This window comes from Urocampus carinirostris, chromosome 3 (genome assembly GCF_059441175.1).
Source record: "Urocampus carinirostris isolate Australia breed hairy pipefish chromosome 3, RoL_Ucar_1.0, whole genome shotgun sequence".
Lineage (NCBI taxonomy): Eukaryota > Metazoa > Chordata > Actinopteri > Syngnathiformes > Syngnathidae > Urocampus > Urocampus carinirostris.
This window is the reverse complement of record NC_142351.1, coordinates 1,535,546-1,556,095: the sequence shown is the minus strand read 5'-3', so window position 1 is coordinate 1,556,095 and position 20,550 is coordinate 1,535,546. Positions and strand designations below refer to the sequence as shown.

The 20,550-nt window shown below is 42.1% G+C and overlaps 2 protein-coding genes across 6 annotated transcripts in view; one reads left to right on the top strand and one right to left on the bottom strand.

Annotated features, from left to right (window-relative positions):
- Positions 1–2,429: 2,429 nt before the first annotated feature.
- Positions 2,430–9,971, bottom strand: LOC148368256 (uncharacterized). Its single transcript, XM_088330241.1, has 3 exons — positions 9,774–9,971; positions 8,636–8,728; positions 2,430–4,577 (listed from the first exon to the last, which is right to left on the bottom strand). The coding sequence occupies exons 1-3, from the start codon at positions 9,832–9,834 to the stop codon at positions 3,418–3,420; spliced, it is 1,314 nt and encodes a 437-aa protein (XP_088186367.1). The 5' UTR covers positions 9,835–9,971; the 3' UTR covers positions 2,430–3,417.
- A 1,605-nt stretch (positions 9,972–11,576) lies between these two features.
- The window catches only part of LOC148368255 (uncharacterized), a 31,810-nt gene continuing 22,836 nt past the window's right edge, over positions 11,577–20,550 (top strand). For 4 of the 5 annotated variants that reach the window (XM_088330159.1, XM_088330155.1, XM_088330154.1 and 1 more), the window contains exons 1-3: positions 11,577–11,780; positions 15,468–15,560; positions 19,332–19,604. In XM_088330159.1, the coding sequence (XP_088186285.1) occupies positions 11,720–11,780; positions 15,468–15,560; positions 19,332–19,604 (427 nt within the window). In that variant the 5' untranslated portion in view covers positions 11,577–11,719. The remainder of the gene's footprint in view (positions 11,781–15,467; positions 15,561–19,331; positions 19,605–20,550) is intronic. The other variant, XM_088330156.1, reaches the window with a different exon arrangement.

The window sequence follows — 20,550 nt, the reverse complement described above, 5'->3', positions numbered from 1 at the left end:
ATATAGCTTGAAACGATGATGCAACGTGTTTCGATGCAACCACGCCACGAGGTGCAGCATGTTGAATGATGTATTTTTGTATTTTGATTCATGTTTTAGATGATTGCAGTCATGCACAGAAGTTCTTTGTCTTGTTTACTGAATGCAGGCAAGAAACCGAGTGACCGTCAACCCTTGTGTCGCGCATGATTGAGGGTCGTTACACTGGTATGAAGTAAGGTTTAGTCTAGCCTCTGATTTTATGACCGGAAGGCGGATATTTTTGGCAGTCTCCAGCGCGCTGCTAACAATGTTGAAAACCAGCGGAGGTGCTGACCACATGGTGCGCGTTTGTTGTGTCGCTCATGGCAGCAACTGGAATAAAAGCCTCATGTTCCTTATATTCATGGGGCTTTCCAGTCTCAACTTCATCTTCGTCCCTTTTCTGTTTTATCTTGACTTAACACAGAGTTAAGTTTCGATTCTGGCAAAAGTAACGTGATTTCAGACTCTTTCATGGCCATAATAACAACACATTACCACATGGCTTTCAATTATATTTATTTGGTTCAGAATCTAAGTTGGTGGTAATCAATTCGGTCAGTATGCGGTGCTCTCGGTTTCTGACACAAATTTTTTCTCGGACATTGCGAGAGTTTTAAACGCTTGAATAATCGTTCCGCGTCCATCCCAATTCTCCATACGTGAGCGTAAAAACGGGGCATAAAATATATCACTGGTGGCGACACTTATTTCAGGGTTTCGTTGAATACAATCGAAACATCTTTGACTTTTTTCGAATTTTGTTGGCCGAGCAATGCGTCGATTATTATCTGACCCGGTCACAATTGGCTAGAGTTCTTCGGAAGTTAAGGAGGCGTTGTCGTTTTTAGCAATACGGACCGGGATAGGCTAACGCGGGCTGAGGACCGACAAGCCAAGCCGCGATTGGCCGAAAAAGTTGTCTGTATATTTGTAAATGGGAATCAGGGGGCTAAACACAGATCTAGAAACAAGGCAGAGATACTTTTCGACTGTTTCTTTTTAATCCATTATGGTGTGTTTTGGAGTAAACCTTTTTTAGGATGTTGAACGAAGGAATGAAAACTTTTCTTTCGAACATTAAAATAAAAACGGGACAAAAACAATAAGTCAACAACAAAATAATGTACCATAACATGTTAGTCAGAAGCAGATGCTTAGTTTTCCTACCCCTTCATCTTCCCTATTAAATACATTTTATAGATAGCTCTTCTTGTGTCCAATACAACAAAATCTCATGGATATACTTATTACATAGGTCAGATATCAATAATAATTACAATAATCACATATTTTATAGACTAATCTTTGCAATACCCATCCCTCAACATCATCATGCGCATAATGTCACTGCGGCACCAATGATAATAACAACAATAAAAATAACATTTATAATAACAGTTGTGATATAATTATAGCAACAATAACAAGAAGTTAACCATAGTTTGAAAGGCAGTATTTCCAATCTCCCTCATATCCCATTCTCTTCATCCCTGTATTTCGCCAGTAATGCTTTTTTGTATTTCGATTTGAACACGTGGATCGTTGGACATTGTTTGATCTCATCTTGTAAATTAAGTTTGACTCCGCACGCAGACACACACATACTTTTCCTGGTGGTTCTCACCTTTGGGATTTGGAATTCACCGCAGCCCCTCAATTCATAATTTCCCTCTTTCCGAGTGAATCGTTTTTCTGTTTTCTGGCACTTTGTTTTTGGTGACCTTAAATAAGTCAAGTCACACTTATATAGTCCATTATCACAAAAATGTCTCAAAGGACTGCAAATATTAAATAAGAGTTGTGAAGTGAAAAAATTAATTAAATCATGCATTTTTAATCATTTGGACCGCATGAATAAAATTTTGGTATGATCCCGATGTCCTACCCTGTGTATGGTTCTAATTGTTACGTACTATGGTGGAACTTCATGGTTCCAAGACCATGTCCTCGGTGAGCGACGTCAGATTTAGAGTTTCAGGGATGAGTATACTATGAAATCTTGATATTTTGAATGCCAAAGGTTGAAGCATCGGACTAAATTGAACATTATTAGTTTTGATTGTTAAAGGGGGAACAAATTGGGCTACTGATAATTGTTCTGTATATACTTAACAGTTCATATTTCAGTCTAATTATGTCTTACAATGTGGTCATGGGGATTTCCAGTCTCAACTTCATCCCGGTCCAGGAAAATCCAAGTCCCTTGTCTGTGGTGCTCTCGGTTTCCGACACAGAATTGTTCGAAATAGCCTGTGTCTAGCATTAATCATGAAGGATGAAACTTTTTAAACACAGTGTATTTTCAACTTTAATCGATCGATTTTGTAGTATGTTGATATGGAAAGTCATCAGTCCAGAAGAAAAAGAACATCGGCCCACAAATAATGCAGGCAGAATGATTGTTTGAACTACGTTTTATTCACAGGACAAATAAAATAGAATCAAACAAAAGTATAAAGCACATTGTTGACACAAGCACTCAGTGTGAGCAAGGAGGAAGGTGGAAGAAATGCTGCAACAGGTTAAAAGTACCGATCAATGAACCCGGATTGAAGATAATGGACTCATTTCAATAATCAGGGACTGTTTTCATAGCGTGCCAACATGGGATATTTGCCCAAAACACCAAAGAGGTTGTGGCATGAGCATTCTTGTGTATTTTTGAGAACAAAAAAGTCCCTCAGGAGAGGAGTGTGTGAGAAGCAGCACATGGCCAACCAGGAAGATGAAGAAATAAAGCTTCCTATCTCTTTTGGCGGTGGACTTCACAGGGATGGTTCTCATCTAAACGACAAGGACGGAGAGAACCACAAGCTCTCCAAGCTTTGGGGCTCTGGTGAGAACAGGCCCCAAGCCTGGGGACCCAGGTCGGCCATCTTGTTGTTATGATAATTATATTTATTAATAAAAGGCAAAATTTTATGGGGACAAGAGATAAAATAGATCATCTATCAAGAAACATGACACAGATGCAAATAATGAATCTTTTGAATCCATATGAAGACTTTGGGGTCACAAATCTTTATGATACAACTGGAGAGTCTGCTCACTTCCTGTGAATAAATGCATGTGGCTTTTATGATGTGGTGGCAAAAAGGAAAAAAGGTGAGGGCAAATGGTTTTGTGGCCGTTATCTTCCTATAGATGACCTGTATGATACTTAACCAATTGAATGTTTTACAACTCTTAGTGAATTTTTGACCACAAACCGAGCAGGCAAAAATCTTCTCGCCAGTGTGGGTTCTTGTGTGTCATTTGTAGTGTCCAATAATAGTCTGAAAAAATGTCTGTGTAATAACCTGGGAAGTCCTTTGAGACACTTTGCGATTAAGGGCTATACAAATAAAAATGACTTGACTTGACAATATAGATATTTTGTTTTTCACCACAATGTCAACAGGTCAAAGGCTTCTCGCCAGTATGGGTTAATTTGTGTCTTTTTAAGTTCTGACTTGAAGTGAATCTTTGACCGCAAACTGAGCAAGAAAAAGGCTTCTCCCCAGTGTGGGTTAATGTGTGTCTTTTGAAGTTCTGACTTGAAGTGAATCTTTGACAGCAAACTGAGCAAGAAAAAGGCTTCTCCCCAGTGTGGGTTAATGTGTGTGTTTTCAAGTGTCCATTTTGGGTGAATTTTTGACCGCAAACTGAACAAACAAAAGGCTTCTCACCAGTATGGGTTCTGGTGTGATTTTTTAAGCACCCACTTTCGGTGAATCTTTTACCGCAAACGGAGCAGGAAAAAGGCTTCTCACCAGTGTGGGTTGTTATGTGATTTTTTAAGCTCACACTTTTGGGGAATCTTTTACCGCAAACTGAGCAAGAAAAAGGCTTCTCCCCAGTGTGCGTTAATGTGTGTGTTTTTAAGTTTCCACTTGTAGTGAATCCTGTTCCACAAACTGAGCAAGAAAAAGGCTTCTCACCAGTGTGGGTTAACGTGTGTCTTTTTAAGTTTGGACTTGAAGTGAATCTTTGACCGCAAAGTGAGCAAAAAAAAGGCTTCTCCCCAGTGTGGGTTAATGTGTGTGTTTTTAAGTTCTGACTTGAAGTGAATCTTTGACCGCAAACTGAGCAAGAAAAAGGCTTCTCGCCAGTGTGGGTTAATGTGTGTGTTTTTAAGTTTCCACTTGTAGTGAATCCTTTTCCACAAACTGAGCAAGAAAAAAGCTTCTCACCATCATGGAATTTCATATGCAACTTCATATAATACTTGCTTCGAAACGTTTTCCCGCACTGGGAACATGTGTTACCACATTCAGCGTTTACAGAGCGGGACGTGTCGTCCTCATCCGTTTCCACGTGATGACGGGAGCTGATGCTTCCAAGCTCCTGCCGACCGTTATCTTCAGGTTGACCTTGATCTTCAGGTTGACCTTGATGTTCGGCGGTTGAACCAACTCCACTCACTCGCAAGACTGGAACATCGTCCTCCTCCTCAACAGGCTTCCCATCTTCTGTCTCTTGCTTAACGTGATAAGGCTTCAGATCCTCCTCAATTTTAACGGCAGGCAACTCTGGTTCCTGCCGCGCAGTAGCAAGATATTCCTGGCTGACGTCTGCAAGACACAAGTCACGTTTATTTGTATTGCCCTCAACTCCTTCAGAAGCATTGTCACCGAGTGCCAAAATGTAAAGAAAAATTCTAAAGGCTTAGGCGTGGCTGATCAGTAAGTATTAGGCCTCTGGGAATGAAATGCTCGTTTTTAGAGGATAAAAAGGGGCCGGAGGGACTTTCGGCGGCGCTATGAGGTAGACGGCAGCAAGGAAAGTCGCACGGACAAAAATCACTTAAGACAAATGTAATACATACTAGGAGAAAGACAAAAAGGCTACAATTTGTGTCTCATATCAAAGAAAAACACTTCAACAAAACACGGTCAAGGAGGGGAGACTTGTTGAGGAAACGGGCGCTAAGGAGAAAACGACGGAGGGAGCAGAAGGAATGTCATCGGTCGACGAGGGACGCCACTCCGCGAAATCCCTAAAAGAAGGCCAGAACATACCGAAGCAGCCGGCGGGAACAAGATTGCCGTGGCAAGACTCGAAAAAGAAGAACTTCTGGAGCGCACTTTGTCGCTGGAGCGGAGGCTGGAAGGCGTGGAGGAGCTACATGCTAACACGGAGGAGCCAACGACGAGACCAGAAGAATCCATAGCCCAGGAAGGGATGGATTCCCGGGGGTGTTCTCCAAAAGCTTTAAGGAAGAATTAACAGCGGTACTGCATAAAGTATTTATCTATGCGCCAACAAAAGGAGATCCCCCCAAATCGGAAGCCATCGTAACAGTCTTGCAGAAAGAAGGAAAAGACCCAATATCGTGTGAAAGCTAGAGACCACTTACTTTACTTTCTTAACATCTCAAAATTCTCACAAGCATACTGGCAAAAAGAATACAGAAAATCATAGCGGGATTAATGAAAATGGATCAAACAGGGTTTATTCCGGGAAGACGGGGTGCAAACATTATCAGCAGGATACTAAAAATAATTACGAGCACAAAATGAAATCGTTAGAACAACTCCAACAAGAATTTGACCTGTCCAGAAATAACTTTTACAAATATTTGCAACTAAGGCACTACCTCTAGAAACATGACGAATGGGGGAAAAAATGTAAGAAGCCGACTCAAGTGGAGGAATTATTAATAATTGACTGGTGAAGAGGGCACAGCAGCGCCTGTACTTCCTGCGGAGGATGAAGAGAGCCCACCTGCCCTCACCCACCCTCATCACATTCTACAGGGGCACCATAGAGAGTATCCTGACCAGCTGTATCTCTGTGTGGTGTGGAGGCCGCAGAGCCTCCGACCGGGGTAGTGTGAGGAGTGTGACGAAGACGGCAGAGAAAATCATGGGGACTTCTCTCCCCTCCATTCAGGACATTGGCCAGAAGCGCTGCCTATCCCGAGCCAAGAACATCATTAGGGACCCATCTCACCCCCATCGTGGACTGTTCACTCTGCTAGCCTCTGGGAAGAGGTCCTGCAGTGTGCAGTGCAGGACCACCAGGTTCCACAATACTCTTGTCCCCCTGGCCATTAGCCCTTTAAAAGTCAATCACACACATAGTAAGTCTACACTGCTGCCAGGTCTCTTATACCTAGCCACTCCTTTGCACATCTGTTCTCCTCTTCACTATCGTACTCTAGCGTTATTGTTATTGTATAGTGATTTGTTTACCTGACTGCCCATTTTGCACATCTGGTTCGCTGCTCCTCTTGCACTCTTTGCAATACTTTATAACACTATACATAGCCATAATTATGTAGTATATTATTAGTACTTCAGTACTCCAACTGAATACAACATTTTATTCTAATCTGTACATTCGAGGAAACCGTGCGGGTAGAATGTATCGACATTTCCTTCTGTATACACGAGTACTAGAATGACAATAAAGTCGATGTGAATCTTATTCAAAAGGACAATCAATAAAGGGGGTTCTATCAAAACTGTATCAAGCCCTGAGAATGGATCTCAGTCACGATGACATGGCGGTTAAGGAAAAACGGGAACGAGGAACTAGTGCGGTGATAAAAGACGACGAACGGGAAAAAAGATGGAAAGAGGGACACAAAATAACCAACAGCCCGACATGGAGGGAGTTTGAATAGAAAGTCAAAATGCCATTCTTCTATTCACCCTCTATCTCTTCAAAATAGAAAAATACCGTCAATCTATGTTGGCGTAACTGTGGGGGGGGTCGGAGACTTTACGCAAATTTTCTGGATTTGCCCTTTAATATGACATTTCTGGAGACAGAAATCAAATGAAGTATTGGTTGGGAGTTGCGGTTGGACCCAACGGCCTACGTAGTAGGAATATTGCCAGAAGAATTACCGTCTATCTCTCTAGCTTGGTCATATCCCTCAAGAGGGATGATCGACAGCAAGACAAACACATACAATAACAAAGAAAAAAAAAGGAAAATAAATAACAAAAAATGTTTTGGACCATGGCCAACCCAATAACCCAAACAAGTTAGGCACATCGGCACCTAAGTCGGTCACGCTATCGTCCCTCCGGATGAAACGGGACAGCAGAAAGCGGCCGTGTCACTCGGGTCAGGGTGACAACAGCAGGCCCCGACAGCTTTCGCTGGTTTACCCCCGCCGCATCATACGGGTGCCCAGCCCATCCTCCGTGTTTGTGTACTGGCAGTTGAGTGGCCTTTTCATGCTAGTTTTTGTTTTTTGTCAATCATACATCATTGTTAGATGGTGTCCAAAGGGCTCTAGTCATAGTAACGTTCACTTTTGAGCTTAGCTTCCTTAACTTATCTGTAAATAACTAAGATAACACATGTTGGATATGTTATGCTGAATGATTCAAGGTCAATTTTAAAGGAGAGGCACTCCCGGTAGTCTACAGATGGTAAGGTGTAACCTTAGGGTTAAGAGATAGGGTTTGAGTTCCATATTAAGGTTCTAAACAGAACGTAGGGTTGAGAGCTCGGGTTACAAATGAAACACGGTTAGGAATAGGGTTACAAGCTAGGGTTTGTGCTGCAAGGTTTTAACCGATTTCAGGGCTCCAAAATACGGTCGGAGCTGGAGTTGGGGTTTGAAACTAAGGTTAAGGTTTTTGTTCTGTAGATCGGCACGGGAATTATTGTCTGGTCAACAGAAATACATAGTAAAGGTTATGCTTCTGCTAGCAAGGAAAATGATGACAGTGTCATGCCTGAAAACACAATCCCCTGACATAAAACAATGGAGAGACAAATGAAAGCGATTGTAGATAATGGAAAAAAAATCACTGCAGAGTGAACTTTTGTCATGATTGCCCCAGACTTCTGCACAAGATGTTAAGTATGACAGAACAATATTGTAAATACAATGCATTATAGTTTAAAACGAATATGGCTTTATTCAGAATTGAAATCCTTTAAAAACTTTCGTTTGGATGTGTCTGATGTGTTTTCCAGCTTCATTTCTTGTCCATTATCACCCCTAAACCTTTCTTGTCTATTATCCCTAAAAACTCTGATTTCCATTTGAGCACCATCAATTTTGCCTTCTAAATCTTGATTTGCCTTGCGATTAACAAAGAATATGACTTTGGTTTTATTTAAACTTAAGAATCACTTATTTTTATCCATCCATACTTTTAGGCTAATGACTTCATGATCATTGCAAGTTATCAAATCAATAGAATTATCATTGGAATAGAAAATGTTAGTGCCCTCGGCAAATATTATTCATCTTTATACTTTTGAAACATGAAAAATATCGATAAGATTTAAATGAAATAACTTTGGACCCAGGATAGAACCCTGTGGTACTCCACAACCGATGTCCAAGTATTCAGAGGACAACTGTCCCATTTTTAAATATTGCTTCCTCCCCGTCAAATCACTTGGAATCCATTGCACAGGCACGCCCCTGATGCGATATCTATCTTTAGTTTTTTTAAAATAGAAAAGAATAGCTTATTGTGTGTAGACATCTGGCGGAAGTCTTGACCCGGGGGCGGGCAACCATCACGAGTTGTTTAGAGCAATGCCATAAGGAGCCTTCCCTTTTTACCATATCTCCTCTCTGCGTATTTTTGGGGGCCACGCCCAACGACGGTCCCTCCGAAATAAGGACGTTGCGGAAAGTAAAACCACCAACCTGCTCTGTTCAACACAATTTGGAGTATCTTGTAAACAGTTCCTGGACACTCTGGTTCCTGACACGCAGGGTGAAGATGGTCTTCACCGATTTCTGCAAAACAGAAGACAAACCGCATTTATTTGTGACGAAACTCACATCAACCTGATCTGAAAGCTACAAGAGGGCAAGGAAACACTCAAAAAAGGTCGGCACGCGGAAAATGAAGAAACCTTGGGAAGGGACCGCACATGAAATGTACAAGAAGTCATGGAAACAGGGTTCATACTTTTTTTCATGGCCAAATTCGAGCACTTTTCAAGCACTCCCAAAGCCTTATTTATTTTCTCTCTAGTACCTCCAAAGGGAAAAAAATATCCAGCGGCAATCAGAGGAAAGTTTTTTTGGTGTCGTCTTTGATGATTAAAATAAAGTCGCTTTCTTGCTTCTAGCGCATGCTTTGTGATATTTTGGGACGTTTCCATCCACGACCTACGATCTTTATGTGTGAAATGGCTGCTATAACAGCGCCACCTGCTGCTATGGGGTAAAGTTTGGGCTTCTGATTCTGTGATTGGAAGGCGGGGGTTGTTGGCAGTCTACAGTGCGCCGCTAACGGTGAGCCACAATCTTTCGGTGCTCCAAAAAAAGTTAATCGTAAAGATTAAAACCACGGCTGACATATCTCTCTACATGCACAGTAATGTGATTGATGTTTTCAGGCTGTTTGGATTTATTCTTGGTTTGTTTCTGTCGCCTTTTGTGTTAGTTTTGCCGGACGTTGCATGTTGTGCTAAAATGCTAATTCCCCTTTTAGTGTTGAAAGCCAGCAGAGGTAGGAAACCACGTGTTGTGTGGGACTCATTTCATTTGCAGCAACTGTATTAAAAGCCTCATCATGCAGTCCAGCCCGAATGGGGGTCTTAGGTTAGACGGCTACACCGCGGTTACAAATTATATATACATATATAAAGTTTGGATGCAACTTCATACCAGTTGCTGCTAAACTTCATTTTATTTCCTACACTTTTAGTATTTGCTGGAGGTGAAAAACGAGTCGTTTACTGTAAAAGGCTGAAAAAAGTTGTATTGAATTTCAATTCTTTTGCAAAATTTTGGAAAAAATTGTTATTGTAGCAGAAGCAAAAAAATGTCCAACCTTCCCCGAGCTGCTTGGAAAAAGCGTCCTCTCGTCGCGGTCCTTCCTCACTGGAGCGCATTTTATCCGTCTTTCAACGAAAAAAACTCCAACTCGGGATTAAAAAGGACCACAAAGCGAAACTTCTGTCGAGTTGACGTCGTTTGAAGTCGAGTAGAGGACTTTCTTGAGATTCTATTGTTCGGCGGCCATGACACCTTCTCCTTCTAAACCCCGCCGCAATGGATTGTGGGTACAATTGGCACAGATCGCATGATGCGTTCATCAAAATGGGTGTTTCGGGAAATCCTACCAGATACAACTAAAAAGCATCTTAATAATTTAGGAAGTCAGGGCTTTTTAACCCTCAACCGGGGAAATATAATCAGAAAGACACTCAAGGTGTGAGGTCCTGGTTGAAAAGTCGTGTTACATAGCATTTCTCCTGGTTTGGAGGTTGGAAAAGTCAGTTGTCGTCTTTTCGGGAACGCAGCAACAGAAAACACATAGAAGACGAGATCGGTCGGCGACAAAATAACTCGATTCGTCCGGTAAACGACTATGTTAAGGCAATATATGTCAAAAAGGATATTATAAAAAAAGTTAAAAAGAAAAAAAGCAGTAACGGGTGTATTCATAAGTTTTGTTCTGTTGAAATTCCTGCTGAAAATTTTTTGTCTAGTTTGTGTTTAAGTGTCCTGCAAAGACGAGTCCAACAGTGCCACCTGCTGGTGCAACAGAGTTGAAATTTGATTTCATTTTCATTCTTTTGAATTCTCACAAAATCCGTGTTTTTGTTGCATTACTGTTAAAATTGTTGGTACCACCTTCATCTGTTAAGCAGGGTTGGGTAGAATTACTTGAACTGGATTACTTTCAACGACTTTTGGATGACTCCGATACCAAATATGCTCAGAAAAGACAAAAGAAACTCAATAGGAATCAAATGATGACTGACAAGACGTGGTAAGATTTCTCCCCCTGCTTTGATCTCCGGCAAAACCAACATCAAATGCCACAGAAACAAAATGAAAATCAATCCAAACAGCTTTTTGCCCTTCTGTGTGTTCCGTTACTCCCCGAGCCTACACAAAAAAGAGTCATTTGATTCCTATTGACTTTCTTTTGTCTTTTATGAGCATATTTGCTATTGGAGTCATCCAAAAGTCATTGAAAGTAATCCAGTTCAAGTAACCCTCCCCAACCCTGCTTAACAAATGAAGGCGGTACCAACATTTTAACAGCAATGCAACAAAAACACGGATTTTGTGAGAATTCAACAAAAAAAAATCAATGAAATCAAATTTCAACTCTGTGACACCAGCAGGTGGCACTGTTGGACTCGTCATTGCAGGACACTTAAACACAAACGAGACAAAAATATTTCAGCAAGAATTTCAACAGAACGAAAGTGATGAATACACAGGTTACTGTTTTTTTTCTTTTCACCTTTTTATAATTTCCTTTTTTACATATTTTGCCTTAACATAGTCGTTCACCGGACGAATCGAGTTATTTTGTCGCCGACCTTTCTTGTCTTCTATGTGTTTTTGTTGCTGCATTCCCGAAAAGACGACAACTGAGTTTTCCAACCTCCGACCAGGAGATAGGCTATGTACCCCAACTTTTCAAATAGGACCTCCCACTTTGAGTGTCCTTCTTATCATATTTCCCCAATTGGGAGTCAAAAACCCCTGACTTCCTACATTTTTGAGACGCTTTTAGGTCGAATCTGGTAGGATCGCCCGAAACACCCATTTTCGTGAACGCAGCATGTGATCCGTGCCACTTATACCCACAATCCATTGCGGCGGGGTTTGGAGGGAGAAGGTGTCATGGCTGCCGAAAAAGAAAATGTCGAGAAATTCCTCTAGTCGACTTTAAACGACGTCAACTCGACTCAAGTATCACTTTGTGGTCCTTTTTAACCCCGAGTTGGAGATATTTTTCGTTGAAATTCGGAGAGAATGCGCTCCAGTGAGGAAGGACCGCGACGACAGGACTCTTTTTCCAAGCAGCTCGGGGAAGGTTGGACATTTTTTTTTGCTTCTGCTACAATAACAATGCTTTCCAAAATTCAATATTAGTGATTCAAAAGAAAGAACGAATAGTGGTTTGAAATTCAAATACAACTTGTTTTCAACCTTTTACAGTCATCCTGGATAGCATGCTTACCTTCCACTCACATATCAACACCATCACCCGCACTGCTTATTTCCACCTCCGCAATATTACCAGACTCCGCCCTTCCCTCACCCCCCGCACCACTGCTATTCTCGTCCACAGTCTTGTCACATCCCGCCTTGACTACTGCAATGCTCTCCTCTTCGGCCTTCCTCAAAAGTCCCTCCATAAAATTCAGCTGGTTCAAAACGCCTCTGCTCGCATCATCACAAAAACATCTTCCCAGCAGCACATCACCCCCGTTCTCCAACAGCTACACTGGCTTCCTGTTCAGCATCGCATCAGCTACAAACTCATCCTATATACATATATGGCCATTCACAACCTGGCTCCTCCCTACCTGTCCGACCTTCTCCAGGTGCACGTCCCCACTCGCTCCCTCAGATCCTCGTCCTCCCTCCGACTATCAGTGCCCCCTGCCCATCTGAGCACCATGGGAGCCAGAGCCTTCAGTTGCGCTGCTCCCAAGCTTTGGAATAATCTACCTCCGGACCTCCAAAACTGCACATCTCTCTCCACTTTTAAGTCCCGTCTAAAAACACACCTGTTCAGGACTGCCTACAACACATAGCTTCTCTATTTCCTTTGTTTTTATGATTTTATGTCTTGTTTTTATTTATTATTTCGTTTACAACTTTTTAAATTGTATTTTTTCATTGTTTGTACAGTGTCCTTGGGTGGCCTGAAAGGCGCTTTTAAATAAAATGCATTATTATTATTATTATTACAGGAAATAACTCGTTTTTCACCTCCAGCAAATACTAAAAGTGCAGGAAATCAAATGAAAGCTCTTGAGTGACTCGTATGTTACACGAAAACTTCAATAGAGGGGTTTGAGGTCCTAAGATTACCCACAATGCATTTGCTGGTGGGCATTTTGGAAGTCAACAAAGCTTTTCACCTCATTGTCATTGTTCAGCGAACCAGTTAGATTCTACATCGTAATGCCGAATACGTGCGTTATTGTTGGCTGTTGTAGCCGAGGGGAAAAGGCTGGGAAGGGCTTCTTTAGACTTCCGAAGCGTGTTTACGATCAAGGGATTGAAGCTCAGGGGAAAAGTCAACGGCGAAGACCAATGTGGCTGGCAGCTATCAACCGGTCCGATTTGCCGAAGCTTGACCGTGTTCGTGTTTGTTCTGACCACTTTCTGACCGGTAAATTGACTTATTTATGATGTAGAAATCCATTTTCAAAAGGTTATGGGACACGTGTAGCCTACGTACATCTGTCGACACCATTCAAGTATGGCTCGGTTAAATACAGTAGGTGTTGCTTCTGGAGTAACATTTCTGAAAAAATATTCTTCACACAGAATCGACGATGACTTGTCAACAATGATCCGTGGTTGTAAACTTGGCTGAGACAAACCCTGAGAACGTAGAACTTTCCCTTTCACAGTCTTGTTTTCGTCACCTTCGCTCGTGTGCACAGACGCATCCCGAACCTGACCAGACACGAATCTGTCGTAGGCTTCCATACTTTTGTCATTTTGAAAATCCTTCAGTTCACAAAAGGGACTTGGGTGGAAAATAAGAAAAGTTCGATGTAAGTCACACACGGCAACACATCGGGATCAGACTTCCAGTCCTTGTTTTTCATTTTGTAGGGATCCAATTGTCCAATCAAATGCAACTTCGCAACGTACCGCTCGCGTGCTCGCTTGTCTAAACTCTCCACGTCGTTTTCCATAGTGTCGATGGACAAAATCCGTACACAAACGAAGCTCGTTGAGTAAATCAATAGACAAACCGAGTCAATATTTGCTCCTCTCGCTATCGCCGCTTTGATCGATTGACTTCCGAAATGGCGGCAGGAAGCTGTGTTACTATTTTTAGCACAGAGCTCGGAGCCCTCTATAGCTGCCTGAAATTTGACACTCAAACTAAAAAGCAAAAGTGCGGGAAATAAAATGGTTTAGCTGCAACTCGTATGAAGTCGAATCGAAACTTCAATAGTTCCCCGATTTCTTGACGCTAAACAAATGCTAAATGCCAACATGACTTCAAAGCAAAAGTGCGTCGCCATTTCAACTGAGCTTTGGAATCGAAACGTCCGGGCACTCCCGTTTCAGAGCCGGATTGACCAACAACTGTTATGGTAACAGCTCATCGCTTTAGCAGGATTTTTACGCTCTCCCTCAATCGCAAACGCACACAAACTAATGTTATGATAAGAGCTAATAGAGCAGTCCGCAATCTGAAATTCCCTCCCTCAAACAAGTGAACTACATTTTTGAGATTATTTTTAAGTCTCACACTCCACCACTGGCAACAGCGCCGTCAAATAAAGTGTGCACGTTTTCGGGGACTCGGCCCCCGTTTGCCTTTTCTTTGTGCGTGTTAGTAAAAACCATATCGGCAATTGCTATGTAACCGTATGAATGGTTTGTACGAGTGCTTGAAAGCCTTGAAATTTAATGTTGTGTTTTTGGGGTCAGCAAAAAGTATGAGTTTTGGGTGAAGTGCTTGAAATTGTCGCCATTGCCACGAAATTGGCAGTCTGACTCTATAGATCATGCAATAAATGAAGAAGCGGCTCAAGAGGACAACTCTATTTAGTAAACTGGCTCTTTTGGCTCAATTTACTGAGAAGAGCCGGCTCCCTAACAGACCCTCAGAAGTTTTTTTTTCGGCAAGAAAAATATAACATTATCCACCAAATTATTAAACAGTTAGTCATATATGTTTGCAGGGGATCCCCAAAGGACACATTAAGTCAAAATAGTCACAGATTTACCAAAACAAATTGTAAAACAATATAATCTTTTTACACGCTGAAGACAAAATCCGTGAAAATATAAAACATGAACACATCAATTCCAAATATTAACTCTTCAGTGCTAAAATAGATGATTTGCAATTCCTTCTTGACCGATTTAAACACAAATGAAAAGCACCCAAAAAATTCAGAGTCAAATAAGTGAAAAGATCAAAAAGCAAAAGATCAGCAGTCGATTGAAAGATTGAATGCACTCGTATCCTAAAAATGAGTCCAAATTTGGCTCATTTTTCTGCTTTTCTTTAGCTTCCTTTTTTTTCTTTCGTTTTGAAATCTATTATTATGCATCGCCTTCAGAGCCTTCGGGCATTGCCGAAGCACAATGGCAGAATCGATGTCAGTTTATAGCAGCCCTTTCACAAAGATCGTAGGTCGTGGATAGGAACATCCCAAAATAGCACAAAGCATGTGCTAGGAGCAAGATAGCGACTTTGTTTTAATCATCAAAGACGACAACAATAAAAACTTTCTTCTGATTGCCGCTGAATTTTTTTTCCCCTTTGGAGGTACTGGAGAAAAATAAAAAAATAGCTTTGGAAGTACTTGAAAAGTGCTCGAATTTGGCCATGAAAACCATGTATGAACCCTGTTTCCATGACTTCCTGTATATTTCATGTGCGCTCCCTTCCCAAGGTTTCTTCATTTTCTGCATCCTGACCTTTTTTGAGTCTTCCCTTGTCCTCTTGTAGCTTTCAGATCCGGTTGATGTGAGTTTCGTCACAAATAAATGCCATTTGACTTGTGTTTTTCAGACATCGGTGAAGACCATCTTCCTACTGCGTGGCAGGAACCAGAGTGTCCAGGAACTGTTTACAAGATACTCCAAATTGTGTTGAACAGAGCAGGTTGGTGGTTTTACTTTCAGAAACGTCCTTATTTCGGAGAGAATGTCGTTGGGCGTGGCCCCAAAAAATACGCAGAGAGGAGATATGGCAAAAAGGGAGGGCTCCTTATGGCATTGCCTTAAACAACTCGTGATGGTTGCCCGCCCCCGGGTCAAGACTTCCGCCACGCAATAAGCTATTGTCAGCTCTAAGACTGTTTCCTTACGAATTCATATCAGGTTCAACTTTCCTTAACCTCCGTTAATATATCCTTTCCACAACATTCGACATCTCGTATATGGCCGTCGACCTCCACCGTACTTTACTCTGTCTCGCTCATTCTTTCAAAATACGTACCTTATTCCTAAATCGGTCACGTGCGCTAGGGCTGTTTTGAAGACGACACATTTTCCTAACAATGAATATTTTTCATATTGGCAAATCTTTTTTGATCGACGATCATCGTCTCTTTTCTTTCCCCGTGACCGAAATGTCGAGAAATCGAGGTCGACGCGTAGCAACTAAAGCGGACGACATTCGTATTCTGTTACGTGGTCATCATGGCGGCGCAACTTTTCCTTCAAAACCAGGTTTCAGTATTTTGACGTCGTGTATTTTCACACCCTAAGGGCGCAGTCACCCAAGTCGGTTTATTTGGGTTTATACCGAGTGACAGCGGTAAGAAGAGCTGCACGACGAATCGATATCGCGATGTGTTTTAGTGCGATAGCGTATCCCAGACCACTGCGTTTTTTTCGACAAAGTATTTGGCCGACAAAAATGGTCACATTCCGTGGTTTAACAGCGCCGGCCAATCGGAAGCGGGTTTTAATGGCACCGACCAATAAAGGCGAGGCAAAGTTTGCAAGTCGTGCGCGCACGAGTTTAAGAGGCCGGTGCAAGCTGCCGGTCAGCCTAGCGGCGCATACACAGATAGCCACCAAAACAATTGCCGCATTTTAGCTTTAGCGGCACGTTACATTGAAAATAAATTCATTACATCGAAAAGCCGATCACCAGAGGGTGCACCCTGTATTTTAATTCCGTCCCGGAATGAACTGAGGCGGTGGCGGAAGGGAAAGCTAATTGCTCTTCTAGCAACTCTTAATGCCGAACGCGGCTCGTCGCAAACGCCAGATCAGTTACCCGTGGACGGACGACTCGGCGCTTCCACTCGCGGAAAACCTCTACATCCGTGACTCTCGTCTTTCATCACAGAGACGTCGCAGAAGTCGCGGGGACCCGACTGCGGCGTGCAGCTTGCCGGTCTCTTCATCGTTTATTACGCTGAAAGCAATCACCCTCCGATTTCGTAGTCTTTTGTATCGTGACAAGAAAGACTATCCAACTGCAGGTCTGTTTTGATTTTTACATCTATAGTTTTTTATTTTGTAACTCTCTATCTCTAAGTACGTCATCTCGAGTCATATTTACACGTCACAATGTTTGTTTTTCCCTGAAAATGCACTTTTCTTTTCAAATCGAAAATTGCCCCCAAATTGCAATTCCGGTCTGAGAAATGGCAACTACAGTGGGACCTCGGTTCTCGACCATCATCCGTTCCAGAACCCTGTTCGATCACCGTGATCTTTTTTTCCATTAAAAATAAGGTAAAATGTTTTAATCCGTTCCAACACCCCGAATGGTTACCTTGAATGTTTAACGGAAACATGAAGCTAAACCAGGCTCATCGTACGTTCGCGCTATCGTAATCTTCCGTACGGAAGATGACGCTAACATGAACGTGTCAAAATTTAAAAAAGGATAAAGAAAAGAATTAGGGATAGGATTTCTTACCTTTGTGGTGGTCAGCAGAAGGCCCAGGCAAGATCAGACACTCGCACGCCTCCTTCATGTTTTGCTATTATTTCTTTCTTAAATGCAATCGTTTTACCATTACTTTTCTTTTTTCACCTGTAGCAACTCTGCCGCTTGCACTGACTTTCTTGGGAGGCATAATTAGGAGCTAAAAGACTTCCTACACCTATATTAAAAGCAACAGGAAGCCCGTCCGCACGTTATAACAGTCGGTCAGGGAAAGAGCCATCTACACCCGTACGCCGCTCAGCATGGCACCCTAGCGTACGCCCTCCGATTTTTTTGATCAAACATCGAAGCGAGAATTTTTCAATTTCTGGTCTTACTCCGATTTGTTCGAACAGAGAGGCGTTCGAAAACCGAGGTTCTGCTGTAATTTTTTTCCCAAAGTCGTGCAGCCCTAGGGGCACCTCTCAAAAGACTGAAGAAGCTGTCTACAAACTTTGTTTCGGGACGACGCAATTCACGTGAAGCTAACGTAGCCGCTAATGTGCGCTGCGATTTTGGCTTCTATGGGTTCGGAAGGAGAAAGCACCGAGTTCTTATCATCACCGGTCTGGACATCAAACCTCGGACCTATGCCGAGGCTGTGGCCGATAAAAGTATTGCAAAGAATGGCGATCAAGAATCTGCTGAGCAACAGCTCATTGCTCTTATGAGTCATAATAATAGATAGATAGATAGATAGATGGATAGATACTTTATTCATCCCCGAAGGGAAATTCACAAGGGATATCCATCGAAGCATGCCATCCATTGTCAAGAGGTGAAAAGTTACCATAGTGAGGTTTGTCAACAGGAAACGAAAACACGAATGAAGATACGCAGTCGGGGTATTTGTTGACCTAAAGAGCATTTAATACCAATAATCATAATATCCTCTTAAAAAAAACTGGAAAGATATGGCATCAGGGGTGTGGCTTTGCAAGATTCCAAGTGATTTGATGGGGAGGAAGCAATATGTGAAAATGGGAGAGTTGTCCTCTGAATACTTGGACATATGTTGTGGAGTACCACAGGGTTCTATCCTGGGTCCAAATTTATTTAATTTATATGTTATCGATATTTTTAATGTTTCAAAAGTATAAAGATGAATAATATTTGCCGACGACACTAACATTTTCTATGCCAATGATAATTATATTGATTTGATAACGTGCAATGATCATGAAGTCATTAGCCTAAAAGTATGGATGGATACAAATAAATGATCTTTAAATTGAAATAAAACCAAAGTCATATTTTTGTTAATTGCAAGGCAAATCAAGATTTAGAAGTCGAGATGGATGGTGCTGCAATGGAAATCAGAGTTTTTAGGGATAATAGACAAGAAATGAAGTTGGAAAACGCACAACAGACACATACAAACGAAAGTATCTAAAAGCATCTCAGTTAGTGATAAAGCCAAATTCGTTTTAAACAATCATGCATTGTATTTATGATATTGTTCTCTCGTTCTGTCATACTTAACATATTGCGCAGAAGTTTGGGGCAATCGTTGCAAAAGTTCACAAAAGTTATCCTCCAAAAACCTGCGATTAGAACCATACGCAGGGTAAGATATCGGGATCATACTCCAAATGTCCAAATGATTAAAATTGGATGAATTAGTCCAATTTTTCACTTCACAACTGCTTTTTAAGGTCAACAAAAAACATAGTGCCGAATAACATCCATAAATGATTCATTCGGAAAGAGGAAAATGATAACTTGAGCGGCTGTCGTGAACTCATCATCCCAAAGGTGAGAACCACCAGGAAAAGTGTGTCTGCGTGCGGAGTCAAACTTTGGAACAATTGACAAGACGATCCGAACAAAGCCTACCACCTAGTGGTCATTTCATTACCAGAGGCCTAATACTTACTGATCAGCCGCGCCTTAGCCTTTAGAATTTTTTTTACGTTTTGGCACTCGGGGACAATACTTCTGATCGAGTTGAGGGCAATACAAATAAATGTGACTTGTGTTTTGCAGACGTCAGCCGGGAATATCTTACTACTGCGCAGCAGGAACCAGAGTTGCCTGCCATTAAAATTGAGGAGGATCTGAAGCCTTATCACGTGAAGCAAGAGACAGAGGATGGGGAGCCTGTTGAGGAGGAGGACGATGTTCCAGTCTTGCGAGTGACCGGGGTCCGTTCAACCGCCGAAGATCAAGGTCAACCTGAAGATCAAGGTTGGCAGGAGCTTCCAAGCATCAGCTCCCGTCAACACGTGGAAACGGATGAGGACGACTCACAGTCGAAAGGTGGTGCATGTTCCCAGTGTGGGAAAACGTTTCCACGCAAGTCTTATATGAAGTTGCATATGAAATTCCATGCTGGCGAGAAGCCTTTTGCCTGCTCAATTTGTGGTAAAAAAATTCACCCAAAATGGGAGCTTAAAAATACACACCAGAACCCACCCTGGCAAGAAGCCTTTTGCCTGCTCAGTTTGTTTGTTTCCATAACTTCCTGTATATTTCATAGATAGAAAAATAGATAGATAGATACTTTATTCATCCCCTAAGGGAAATTCACATTTCCAGCAGCATCCCTGAGCTGAGAACAATACAATAATAAAGCCAAAAGAATACAATATACAAATACCCAGTGTGACGTGCAAATGCCCACTTTAGCATGTTATATAGAGTAACTAAATAGTGCTACACAGAATACATATTGCAGTAAGATTCGGTAACATCCAATGTAGGTGGTGTGGTTCAATGTGGGCCTTTACTCTGCCGGGTGGAGTTAAAGAGCCTCATGGCATGAGGAAGAAAAGATCTCTTCAGTCTGTCCGTGGTACAAGACTGTGACAGCAGTCTGTCGCTGAAACTGCTCTTCTGTCCGGAGATAATGCTGTGAAGCGGATGCAATGGATTGTCCATGATTGACCTCAGCTTTTTCAGTGCCCGTCTCTCAGCTACTGTTGTTAGGCTGTCCAGCTCTTTGCCCACAACAGAGCTCGCTTTCCTAGCCAGTTTATTGAGACGAGAGGCATCCTTGTTCTTGACGCTGCCTCCCCAACACGCTGCCGCATAGAAGAGGGCGCTTGCCACTACTGTCTCATAGAATATTTTCAGGAGCTTTTTGCAGATGTTGAAGGAGGCCAGCCTTCTGAGGAAGTCAAGTCGGCTTTGCCCTTTCCTACACAGAGCTTCTGCGTTGGCTGTCCAGTCCAGTTTGTTGTCCAGCTGCACACCCAGGTATTTG

Bases quoted from the DNA above. Each gene is read 5' to 3' on its own strand.
- LOC148368256 (XM_088330241.1), bottom strand. From the start codon at position 9,834: ATGCGCTCCAGTGAGGAAGGACCGCGACGAGAGGACGCTTTTTCCAAG. The intron at 8,729-9,773 runs GTTGGACATTTT...TCTGTTTTGCAG, and splicing joins TTCCAAGCAGCTCGGGGAAG to AAATCGGTGAAGACCATCTT. The intron at 4,578-8,635 runs GTTGGTGGTTTT...TGTGTCTTGCAG, and splicing joins AATTGTGTTGAACAGAGCAG to ACGTCAGCCAGGAATATCTT.